The 12,518-nt window shown below is 48.1% G+C and overlaps 1 protein-coding gene across 1 annotated transcript in view; it reads right to left on the bottom strand.

The window, feature by feature from the left end:
• Positions 1-12,518, bottom strand: part of FBN2 (fibrillin 2) — a 415,749-nt gene that overhangs the window by 207,779 nt on the left and 195,452 nt on the right. The window contains exon 13 of the mRNA XM_075324675.1: positions 10,256-10,381. Within this exon, the coding sequence (XP_075180790.1) occupies positions 10,256-10,381 (126 nt within the window). The remainder of the gene's footprint in view (positions 1-10,255; positions 10,382-12,518) is intronic.

Genomic DNA, 12,518 nt, shown 5'->3' with positions numbered 1-12,518 from the left:
TAGAATTGAGCTAATAGATTCGTAGGACTTTGGTCCAGCGCCCTTGTCAGTAGTCCACTGGAGTGGAGGTCTACAAACTTCATCCTAACTGCCAGATCAATGATGTGGTGTGACAGGCATGACGTTGTGCCAACCATACTAAAAGGAAGATATGCTAGGGATACTGACAGGGAGCAACAGGTATGTAGAACTCTGTCTGGTGGACTCAGGCTACTAACATGGCCACTGGACAGATCTCTTTACTATACTCAAGTGTTTACCAAAAAAAACGGTAGCAACTGAATTCAATCATTTTGAGAATGCTCACTGAAATTGACCATGTTGCTTGGAGAATTGCAGTAGTTACCAACCATTTATCACACCATGTAGACAATTATATAAATGACTGTTACTAATTAGTGATGAGCGAGCATGCTTGTAACTACTCGGTACTTGCACGAGTATCGCTGTACTCGGGCTGCTCGGCGGGGACCGAGTAATCTCACGATACTCGTGCTGTACTCGTGGTCTTCATTTCTGCATGTTGGCGCTCTTTTGAGAGCCAGCCCTCATGCAGGGATTGGCTGGCAGACCACTGCAATGCCACAGCCCTGTTAGTTGTGGAATTGCAGTGATTGGCCGGCCTGCACAGCGTGACCGAGCCTTTATACCGGCCGGCGCGCTGTGCTCTGCTCACAGCTATCCAGACAGTGAGTGCAGGGAGAGTGTCGCTGATTCAGGGAAAGCTTTGCGGCCCTTTATAGCTTTTTCAGTTGCAGGGCTGCAAACAGTGTGACCAAAAGTCCTTCTCAGGACTATTCTAGTTGTATACAGGCAGGCAGGGTATAGCCAGGTCGGAGTACAGTAGCAGAGTCCTTCTCAGGACTATTGTTGCTATATACAGGCAGGGTATAGCCAGGTCGGAATACAGGCTAGTGACCAGAAGAGTCCTTGTCAGGACTATTGTAGCAGTATACAGGCAGGCAGGCAGGCAGGCAGGGTATATAGCCATTCCTAGTGGTGACCGTATACCAGCCTTCATCATATCTGGGGCTGGTGTACACAGTCTAAAACAGTCCAGATAGTGTCAGACTTCTCAGTAATTGTCGCTCCTAAAAACCAGTTAGGTTCTTATTGCGTCCGTGCTTGCATTTAAAAACAGCACGTGTGTGGCAGTCGGTGGCAGCGTACAGGTGCGCGTTTTGCACAAACTATTATATAACGCACAAGTCTAGTGTATAATACACGTCAGTCATCAGTGTCTGATAGTGTCAGACTTCTCAGTAATTGTCGCTCCTAAAAACCAGTTAGGTTCTTATTGCGTCCGTGCTTGCATTTAAAAACAGCACGTGTGTGTCTGTCGGTGGCAGCGTACAGGTGCGCGTTTTGCACAAACTATTATATAACGCACAAGTCTAGTGTATAATACACGTCAGTCAGCAGTGTCTGATAGTGTCAGACTTCTCAGTAATTGTCGCTCCTAAAAACCAGTTAGGTTCTTATTGCGTCCGTGCTTGCATTTAAAAACAGCACGTGTGTGTCTGTCGGTGGCAGCGTACAGGTGCGCGTTTTGCACAAACTATTATATAACGCACAAGTCTAGTGTATAATACACGTCAGTCAGCAGTGTCTGATAGTGTCAGACTTCTCAGTAATTGTCGCTCCTAAAAACCAGTTAGGTTCTTATTGCGTCCGTGCTTGCATTTAAAAACAGCACGTGTGTGTCTGTCGGTGGCAGCGTACAGGTGCGCGTTTTGCACAAACTATTATATAACGCACAAGTCTAGTGTATAATACACGTCAGTCAGCAGTGTCTGATAGTGTCAGACTTCTCAGTAATTGTCGCTCCTAAAAACCAGTTAGGTTCTTATTGCGTCCGTGCTTGCATTTAAAAACAGCACGTGTGTGGCAGTCGGTGGCAGCGTACAGGTGCGCGTTTTGCACAAACTATTATATAACGCACAAGTCTAGTGTATAATACACGTCAGTCAGCAGTGTCTGATAGTGTCAGACTTCTCAGTAATTGTCGCTCCTAAAAACCAGTTAGGTTCTTATTGCGTCCGTGCTTGCATTTAAAAACAGCACGTGTGTGTCTGTCGGTGGCAGCGTACAGGTGCGCGTTTTGCACAAACTATTATATAACGCACAAGTCTAGTGTATAATACACATCAGTCAGCAGTGTCTGATAGTGTCAGACTTCTCAGTAATTGTCGCTCCTAAAAACCAGTTAGGTTCTTATTGCGTCCGTGCTTGCATTTAAAAACAGCACGTGTGTGTCTGTCGGTGGCAGCGTACAGGTGCGCGTTTTGCACAAACTATTATATAACGCACAAGTCTAGTGTATAATACACGTCAGTCAGCAGTGTCTGATAGTGTCAGACTTCTCAGTAATTGTCGCTCCTAAAAACCAGTTAGGTTCTTATTGCGTCCGTGCTTGCATTTAAAAACAGCACGTGTGTGGCAGTCGGTGGCAGCGTACAGGTGCGCGTTTTGCACAAACTATTATATAACGCACAAGTCTAGTGTATAATACACGTCAGTCAGCAGTGTCTGATAGTGTCAGACTTCTCAGTAATTGTCGCTCCTAAAAACCAGTTAGGTTCTTATTGCGTCCGTGCTTGCATTTAAAAACAGCACGTGTGTGTCTGTCGGTGGCAGCGTACAGGTGCGCGTTTTGCACAAACTATTATATAACGCACAAGTCTAGTGTATAATACACGTCAGTCAGCAGTGTCTGATAGTGTCAGACTTCTCAGTAATTGTCGCTCCTAAAAGCCAGTTAGGTTCTTATTGCGTCCGTGCTTGCATTTAAAAACAGCACGTGTGTGGCAGTCGGTGGCAGCGTACAGGTGCGCGTTTTGCACAAACTATTATATAACGCACAAGTCTAGTGTATAATACACGTCAGTCAGCAGTGTCTGATAGTGTCAGACTTCTCAGTAATTGTCGCTCCTAAAAACCAGTTAGGTTCTTATTGCGTCCGTGCTTGCATTTAAAAACAGCATGTGTGTGGCAGTCGGTGGCAGCGTCAGGCTCCATATTGTCCCTGGATAGAGACGTGCATGATGGCCTGTAAACATGAAGTGCTCATTGTAAGGAAGTGGGTCTATTGTAGTATAGCCCTTAGGCAGGGCAGCCAAAAATTGGGAGGCTCCACATTGTCCCTGGATAGAGATGTGCATGAGGGCCTCAAAACATTGTTCCCATTGCAAAGGAGCGGGTCTCCTGTCGTTGTAATGCCCATTCAGAAAGAATGGGCGAAAAAATTTACCACCGGGGGTATACCTGAAACAACGGCTTAACTATTGTAACGGTCACCATGATGGCGCATGAGGAGAAGGAGGAGCAGTCCAGCGATTAGCCAAAGTCCAGAAGTGTGTTACCATGGGTGAGTGGAGGTACATGGCAAATTCCCGTTACAAACTTTAAATTCCGCTGTAATTTGCTGTTGGTGTGTGTGGTGAAGTCTGGCCAAATCCAACCCTTGTTCATCTTGATCAGAGTCAGCCTGTCAGCATTTACAGTTGACAGGCGGGTGCGTTTATCTGTAATGATTCCACCTGCGGCACTAAAAACACGCTCTGACAAAACGCTAGCGGCAGGGCAGGCCAGGACTTCCAAGGCGTAGAGAGCCAATTCATGCCACGTGTCCAGCTTGGATACACATTAATTGTAAGGCACAGAGGAATGTCGGAGTACAGTTGTTTGATCTGCAAGGTACTCCTTGAGCATCTGGCCAAACTTAGGATTTCTTGTGGCACTACCCCTCACCTCAGGGGCTGTGGTATGTGAGGGGCTGAGAAAACTGTCCCACATCTTAAAGACTGTTCCCCTACCTCTGGCGGATTGGACTTGTGCCCCTCTCGGCTGTACGCCTTGGTTGTCCACTGATTCCTGACCTATGCCGCTAGCGTTTTGTGAGGGGAATGCTTTGCCTACTTCCGTGACTATGGCCTTCTGGAACTGCTGCATTTTGCCTGACCTCTCCGCCTCGGGAATAAGAGACATAAAGTTCTCCTTTTAGCGTGGGTCTAACAGTGTTACCAACCAGTAATGATTGTCGGCCAAGATGTTCTTAACGCGAGGGTCACGAGACAGGCAGCTTACCATAAAGTCAGCCATGTGTGCCAGACTCTTAACAGCCATCACTTCAGTATCCTGACCAACACGATGACTGAACATGCTGTCCTCCTCCTCCTCCTCCTCATCATCTACCCTGTCCTCTGGCCAGCCACGCTGAACCGAGGATATGACTGCATGTCATATCCTCAATTTGGCCAGAGAGTTGCTCCATGTCTTCATCCTCCTCCTCGTCATAGTCCTCCACTGCACGTTGTGATGAGACGAGGCTGGGCTGTGTGTTATCATCACCCACACCCACTACTGTTTCTTGTTCAAACTCATCGCGCTCCGCCTGCAATGCATCATGGTTGTTTTTTGAGCAGAGACCATTTTAGAAGGCAGAGAAGCTGTATGGTGACACTAATAATGTCGTCATCGCCGCTCACCATCTTGGTGGAGTCCTCAAAGTTTTGGCGGATGGTGCATAGGTCGGACATCCATCTCCACTCCTCAGGTGTTATGTGTGGAGTTTGACCCATTTCCCGACAGCTTAGGTGATGCAGGTACTCAACAACTGCCCTCTTCTGCTCACATATCCTGACCAACTTGTGCAGAGTTGAATTCCAACGCGTGGGGACATCACACACCAGTCTGTGTGCCGGAAGATGCAAACGGCGTCTTAAGCCGGCAAGGCCGGCTGAAGCAGTAGGTGACTTTCGAAAATGTGCAGACAGGCGGCGAACTTTTACCAGCAGATCAGACAGCTCTGAGTATGACTTTAGAAACCGCTGAACCACGAGGTTGAGCACATGGGCCACGCATGGAACATGTGTCAGCTGGCCTCGCCTCAAAGCCGCCACCAGGTTCCGGCCATTGTCACACACGACCTTTCCTGGCTTTAGGTTCAGAGTTGTGAGCCAGTGATCTGCCTGTTGTTTCAGAGCTGTCCACACCTCTTCTGCATTGTGGGGTTTGTCACCTATGCAGATTAGCTTCAGCACTGCCTGTTGCCGCTTCGCCGAGGCAGTGCTGCAGTGCTTCTGTGTCGCCCTGGACAAGCCAGGGGCCACAGAGCACAACACTTAAACACCCCACACTCCCTGCAGGCATATCATAGTCAAAACACAAAATCCTTGTTGCCTTCCCCAGGGGCTGTTGTCCACACCAGGGTGTGGAGCCAGGCGGTTGGTCTCCACCCACCGAGGAGGAGGGAAAACACAGGCAGTGAGAGTTAAGCTAAGGAAGTGGAAGGAGGAAAGTAGTAGAGAGGAGAAAAGTGACAGCAAAGAGCCTGAAGTTGGTCCGGGTGTGTGGCCCGGACAGGACAGCAAGGTTGGCAGGATGTGGTGACCGTCTGCAGTGGAGGCCGATTGGAGTCTGCCGTAAGGACCGTGGACGGGTGGTGACCCGGCCGTACCGGACCGGTATACAAAGAGAAGCCAGCACCATTGGCAGAGGACTTTCGGATCCCGGCAAGGCTTGGTGTCGCCGTGAATTTGCCAAATCCGTTAGTGAAGGGAACCTCAGGGTTTCCAAACAGCCAAGTCCAGATAGAAGGCAACCGTACAACCGTGAAGGGGAGACACCGCCACCGCCAAGGGCAACCGTCTCCCAGGGCCAGCGCCTGTGGGCAAAAGGGGCTCCTCCGGCCCATATCCAGGTCGGGGAGCGGGTTACCGTTGGGAAACCATCACTACCAACACTTAACTTAGGTGCAGGGAGAGACAGTCATCACTAACCTGCAGGGAGGAACAACCGCAGCCGTCCGAGTGACCCGTCCATCCAGCCACTTGTTTTACCGTGAACTGTGTCATCATCATTGGGCTGAGTGAGTACCTCCGTGTCGTGCGGCACAGCGCTGCCCCTGCGACCCTGCACCTCATCAGGCCCCGCAACCCGCCTGTCATCCATCTCTACCCCATCACCAGGCCCCGGGACAACCAACCCCCCTACCCACGGAGGGGAGAAATAACAACAAAGCTGCTCCCTGTCACAGGCTCCCGTGATCCCCGTCCAGAGCAGCGGTGGTGTCCACACAATCACCACAACCGTGGGTGGCGTCACGGACAATATCCCCAAAACCCAAACCACCCCTTTTCACTCACGGGCGAGTAGCGCCGCTCGAGTCCCCGGGATCCGGCCATCGCTCGAGCCAACGAGCAGCAGCAGCCGTAGAGCAGCGTCAGCCGGACCCGAGCAGTGGGAGAGCGCACCGTCCCCTCCTCCGCCCGCGACACTTCCAGCTTGGGACTGGTGTGGAGGGTAAAGTGGATCAGGATGCGTAGGAGGAGGAGGAGGCTGAGGAGCATGACATTCCGGAGCTGTAGAGTGTGTGTGAAACCCTGACTGAGGTAGGGCCTGCAAAACTTGGTGTGTGAAGTACGTGTTCCGTCCCTCGCTCAGACTGGGTCCCAGCTTGCACAATATTAACCCAGTGTGACGTCAACGAGATGTAGCGGCCTTGCCCACATGCACTTGTCCACGTGTCTGTGGTTAGGTGGACTTTGGCTGAAACAGCGTTGTTCAGGGCACGTGTGATGTTTTGTGACACGTGGTTATGCAATGCGGGGACGGCACACCGGGAGAAATAGTGGCGGCTGTGGACCGAGTAACGTGGGACAGCTGCCACCATCAGGTCGCGGAATGCTTCTGTCTCAACTAGCCTAAAAGGCAACATTTCCAGCGCAAGCAGTCGCGAAATGTTAGCATTTAGAACTGTGGCATGTGGGGTGTTGGCAGTGTATTTGCGCCTGCGTTCAAAGGTTTGCTGAATGGATAACTGAACGCTGCGCTGGGACAAGGACGTGCTTGATGATGGTGTTCTTTCTGCGTAGGCAACTGCAGGTGCAGGAGTGGAGGAGGCTTGTTCGCAGGCAGCATGGACAGGGGATTGGCTCGCATGCACAACCAGCGAAGACGTAGCAGTGACATCAGCAAGCACTGCTCCTCGACTCTGTTGTACTTCCCACAAAGTCGGGTGCTTGGCTGACATGTGCCTGATCATGCTGGTGGTGGTCAGGCTGCTAGTTTTGGTACCCCTGCTGATGCTGGCATGGCAGGTGTTGCAAATGGCCTTTTTAGAATCATCTGGAGCCAACTTAAAAAACTGCCAGTGTCAGAGTTCCGGGTTTTCCAGTTTTCTTTTGAAAGAGCTTGCCCTTTGTTAACATGGAGTTTTCTGTTCTGTTGCCCTACTTCCTGTCCATCTGTTTAAAAGCCGCCCCTAAAGCTTAGTCCAGTGCCTGAGTATACTGCTTCCTGTGTGCTCCTGCCCTGCTGCTTTTGGTTCCTGATTGTTATTCGGATCCTCTTGGAAAACAACCGACACCGACTCTGGACTTCATCTGGTATCATCTAGCTGTGCCCGGACTCCGTTTGCCGTCTTTGCTCGGCACTTCTGCCCGGTTCCTTCTGTTTAATACCACTCTGGACTCACATCACGTACGGACATTTTTGGACTTACCTATTGCCCTTTTGTGTCCCGGCTGCTGCGCATTTAGGGCTTCTGGGGTGATTGCCAGACAGTCCCTGTATAGGGGTTCGCTCTTGGTGGTCTCCCTGGGGGAGTCCGGTGCGCGGTCCCGGGAATTCCCTTTCGCTCCGTCCCTGGAAGGTATTTCCTGTATTTATGTTCTACTGTGTTTTTGTTCCGTTTATGTACATATTTGCTGGTTGCATATTATAAACGTCTTGCACCAAGAACTCGTCTCTGGTTGTCATTGCCCTAACGCAATCGAAATCCTCAATACATACAATAGTATTACAGCCAGACTCGGGAAGACCTAACATTTGTACAGGCACCTTGTGTCGTGTTGTTCCGGGGAACAGTTGCCTGACGTCTGCCTGTGGCCACCACTCTGCTTCTTACTGCCTGTTGGGATGCTACGCCTCCCTCCCCCTGTGCACTGCTGTCCTCGCTCTGCATATCCTCCTGCCAGGTTGGGTCAGTTACTGGATCATCCACCACGTCGTCTTCCTCTTCCGCGCCCTGCTCCTCCTCCTGACTTCCTGACAATTGTGTCTCATCATCGTCCACCCCTTGTTGAGACACGTTGCCAACTTCGTGAGAACGTGGCTGCTCAAATATTTGGGCATCTGTACATACAATCTCGTCATGGCCCACTTCAACAGGAGCTGGCGAGAGGCCAGAATTTGTGAATGGAAACGTGAACGAACAGCTCTTCCGAGTGTCCAAGTGTGGGATCAGTAATGTCCGTGGACGTGTACTCGGCCTGGTGGTAGGAAGGAGGATCAGGTTATGAAATGTGCGGTGCAGTATCACGGCTACTGACACTTGACCGTGTGGAAGACAGAGTGTTTGTGGTGGTGCCAATCTGACTGGAAGCATTATCCGCTATCCAACTAACAACCTGTTGACACTGGTCTTGGTTCAAGAGCGGTGTACTGCTGCGGTCCCCAAGAATTTGGGACAGGACGTGCGAGCGACTAGATGTGGCCCTTTGTTGTGGCGAAATTAGAGCTTGCACACAACCTCGGTCTCTGCCTGCACCACCATCACGTCCACTTCCTTGTTCGTTGACAACACCCTTGCGCATTTTGCAATGCTGTGCTGATGTGTATTCACTAGACTTGTGCGTTATATCCAAGTTTTTGCAAAACTCACACAAATGCAGCGGAAAGCTGCCACCAACAGGCACACACGTGCGGTTTTTAAATGCAAGCACGGAGGCACTAAGAACCTAACAGGTCTCTATCCAGGGACAACGTGGAGCCTCCCAATTTTTGGCTGCCCTGCCTAAGGGCTATACTACAATAGACCCACTTCCTTCCAATGGGCACTTCAGGTTTACAGGCCCTCATGCACGTCTCTATCCAGGGACAACGTGGAGCCTCCCAATTTTTGGCTGCCCTGCCTAAGGGCTATACTACAATAGACCCACTTCCTTACAATGGGCACTTCAGGTTTACAGGCCATCATGCACGTCTCTATCCAGGGACAATGTGGAGCCTCCCAATTTTTGGCTGCCCTGCCTAAGGGCTATACTATAATACACCCACTTCCTGACAATGGGCACTTCAGGTTTACAGGCCCTCATGCACGTCTCTATCCAGGGACAACGTGGAGCCTCCCAATTTTTGGCTGCCCTGCCTAAGGGCTATACTACAATAGACCCACTTCCTTCCAATGGGCACTTCAGGTTTACAGGCCCTCATGCACGTCTCTATCCAGGGACAACGTGGAGCCTCCCAATTTTTGGCTGCCCTGCCTAAGGGCTATACTACAATAGACCCACTTCCTTCCAATGGGCACTTCAGGTTTACAGGCCATCATGCACGTCTCTATCCAGGGACAATGTGGAGTCTCCCAATTTTTGGCTGCCCTGCCTAAGGGCTATACTATAATACACCCACTTCCTGACAATGGGCACTTCAGGTTTACAGGCCATCATGCACGTCTCTATCCAGGGACAATGTGGAGCCTCCCAATTTTTGGCTGCCCTGCCTAAGGGCTATACTACAATAGACCCACTTCCTTACAATGGGCACTTCAGGTTTACAGGCCCTCATGCACGTCTGTATGCAGGGGCATTGGTGAACCTCACAATTTTGGACTGCCCTGGCAAAGGAAAATACTACAAAGACTCACTTCCTCAAAATGGGCACATTAGACTCAAGAGGCCTTCATGTACGTCTCTTCTCAGGGACATCGGAGTGCCACACAATGTTTTCACGTAAAATCTTTCATGTATTAATCTCAAAAAGTAACATACACCAGCTCTATCTCACTATTGGGTATGTGCCATTAACATTTCTGCCATGAAAAATCATTTTGGGGTCATTTTGGAAGGTTTTCTGGTGAGTCCGTAAAAATGGCGTGAAACGTGGACAAAATTGTTCACAGCTGTGACTTTTGAGTGATAAATGCTTCAAGGGGTCTTCCCCATGCTGTTGCCATGTCACTTGAGCACTCTTCTGAGACTTTTGTGACATTTTTAGGGTTTCTACATGCTGCCGGGGGGTCATTTCACAAAAATACTCGGGTCTCCCATAGGATAACATTGGGCTCGTTGCTCGGGCCGAGTACACGAGTATCTTGGGAGGCTCGGCCCGAGCTTCGAGCACCCGAGCTTTTTAGTACTCGCTCATCACTATTACTAATATATTTTATGATGGTCAATATACCTTATTTATTTTTTTGATGAGTGCTTGTATAGTTATTACTGTATTTTTTCCACACATGAGCACTTTTTACCTGCACAATTCTTTCCATCAGAAGTTAGCTCAAATCCAGCATTGCAAATACATTGGAAGCTTCCTTCAGTGTTTACACACCGGCCATGTTTGCAGAGGACGCCATTTTGAATGCACTCATCAATATCTGTGTGATATGAAAATATTTTTACATTTTAACAAATCTGAATGAAATAAAATAAGCATCCAGCTCATTGTATCATGCGTGCGTGCACTATTCCTAATTGACAATTGAACTACAATTTCTACAAGAAGCAAATAATAATCTAATACAGTTTTGAAAGGAAAGTAATGATAATTCAAATAAGAATTGACTATTATATCAAGTAGACTATAAACATTAAAAAGGTTGTCCGGGACATTAACGGTCTATCCTTTCGATAAGTCATCAATATTTGATTGGTGGGGGTGCAGTGCTGCCACCGGCTAGAGCTACTCAGTTGCGGAATTGCTCAGCACAGATCTGACGACAGAATAGTGACTGTGACCAGCTACTGCACAACCCCCTTATTGATATAAATAGGGGGCGGATATTCACTACCCAGCCATGGTCACTATGCAGTTGAAGGAGCTATCCTGTGCAGCTCCACAACTGAGTAGTTCCAATCGGTTTTAGCATCAGAAACAGCGGATTGGATGGTGTGCCGAGTGTCACACCTTCACCAATCAGACATTGACAATCTATCCTAAAGATAGACTATCAATGTTAAAGTCTCAGACAACCCCTTTAATTGATCTTTGAAAGTGTATAGATATAAATGGTATAAATGTGGAATAAATTGGCTGGAACTTAGAAGACTACATGAATTGTATTTGAGCAGAAGGATGAAGAATGAAAACTTAATGTGTGGTTATAATATAACCTTTGCTTGAGTTATGGGATGATTGTGGTTTTGAAATTGTATTATGTCTTTTACTATATTAACAGTAACCTCATCTTTCCGATACTTTTCATTGTGAGTCATTGTATTGCTAGACTCGGAGCTCTTTTTTAAACTTGTTTCAGCCAAAGAAAAAAACCTTTTACAAATATATAATTTAATGTACATAATCAGTTATCTAAAAAACATTTTTTTCACTGTAATGATACATGAGTGTCTACAAATAAAGTAACAATACAAAAAAATAAAACAGATAAAAAAATCAAGAGAATTAACTTTCCATTGCACTAAAGGAATATTAATAGAAGATAATTTAGTACCTATGTGAGCTCAAAAGACTAAATAATGGTCCCTTCCAGGTGAGGTCCTTGCAGATAATTAATATGTAATTTTGTGCTATATTTCAACTTCAGATAGGAGTCTGCATTTTAAAGGGTCAACTTAAAGGAAACATGTCAGGTCCCCTATGTCCTCCAACCCAGCAGCATTCATAGCTGTATGTCCAAATTCTGTGCCTACCCAGCCCTGTATAACGCTATTCACTAATATGAACATTTATGAGTAGCTCAGTGGTTAGCATTGCAGTCTTGTAGCACTGGGATCCTGAGTTCAAATCCCACCAAGGACAACATCTGCAAGGAGTTTGTATATTCTCCCAATGTTTGAGTGGGTTTCAGCCGGTTTCCTCCCACACTCCAAAGATAGGGAAGTTAGATTGTGAGCCCCAATGGGGACAGTGTTGCTGATGTATGTAAAGTGCTATGGAATTAATAGCGCAATATAAGTGAATAAAAATTATTATTTTAAAAAATCTACTTATAAACCGTCTGCGCCAGCACCTGGAAAGCTTACGTGGCTCATTTCAGCCTCGTCATTTTGCCTCAGTAGCAGGGTGGACGCTTTCTGGCTTTATTAGGTACACTGCGCAAGACCGACAGTTCAGAAGCCAGCTCACATACATGTCTTTTAAGCGTCTAGTCATCCAGAGTGCGCCTATTAAAGACTGGAAGCATACACCCTCCTTCAAAGGTACAATGACGTGGTCAAAATGAGCCACATGCATGCACAAGATTTTCAGGAGCTGGCTGTGATGCCAGCTCATGGAAATCATGTTATCATGGCAACACAGAAAGAGGGTTGATTAGTCAGGGCTAGTCACAGGCCTAGTTAGCATAGGGAAAGTGAGTTTTATAAGTAGTTTTTTTAAAACATTCAGGTTAGGGAATAGTATTATACTGGGCTGGTTAGGCAGGGAATTGTGGCATACAGCCCCAATTGTTACACCTCGTGGCTCTCCTGTGGCAAGGAATGAGGCAGTCTCCTTGCCTGCCACGAGCGCTCCTGCTCAGCAGTGCCAAAGGTCTGCCAGACTGCGCAGAGTGC

Source organism: Anomaloglossus baeobatrachus, chromosome 1 (genome assembly GCF_048569485.1).
Source record: "Anomaloglossus baeobatrachus isolate aAnoBae1 chromosome 1, aAnoBae1.hap1, whole genome shotgun sequence".
NCBI lineage: Eukaryota > Metazoa > Chordata > Amphibia > Anura > Aromobatidae > Anomaloglossus > Anomaloglossus baeobatrachus.
This window is presented reverse-complemented; position numbering and strand designations above follow the sequence as displayed.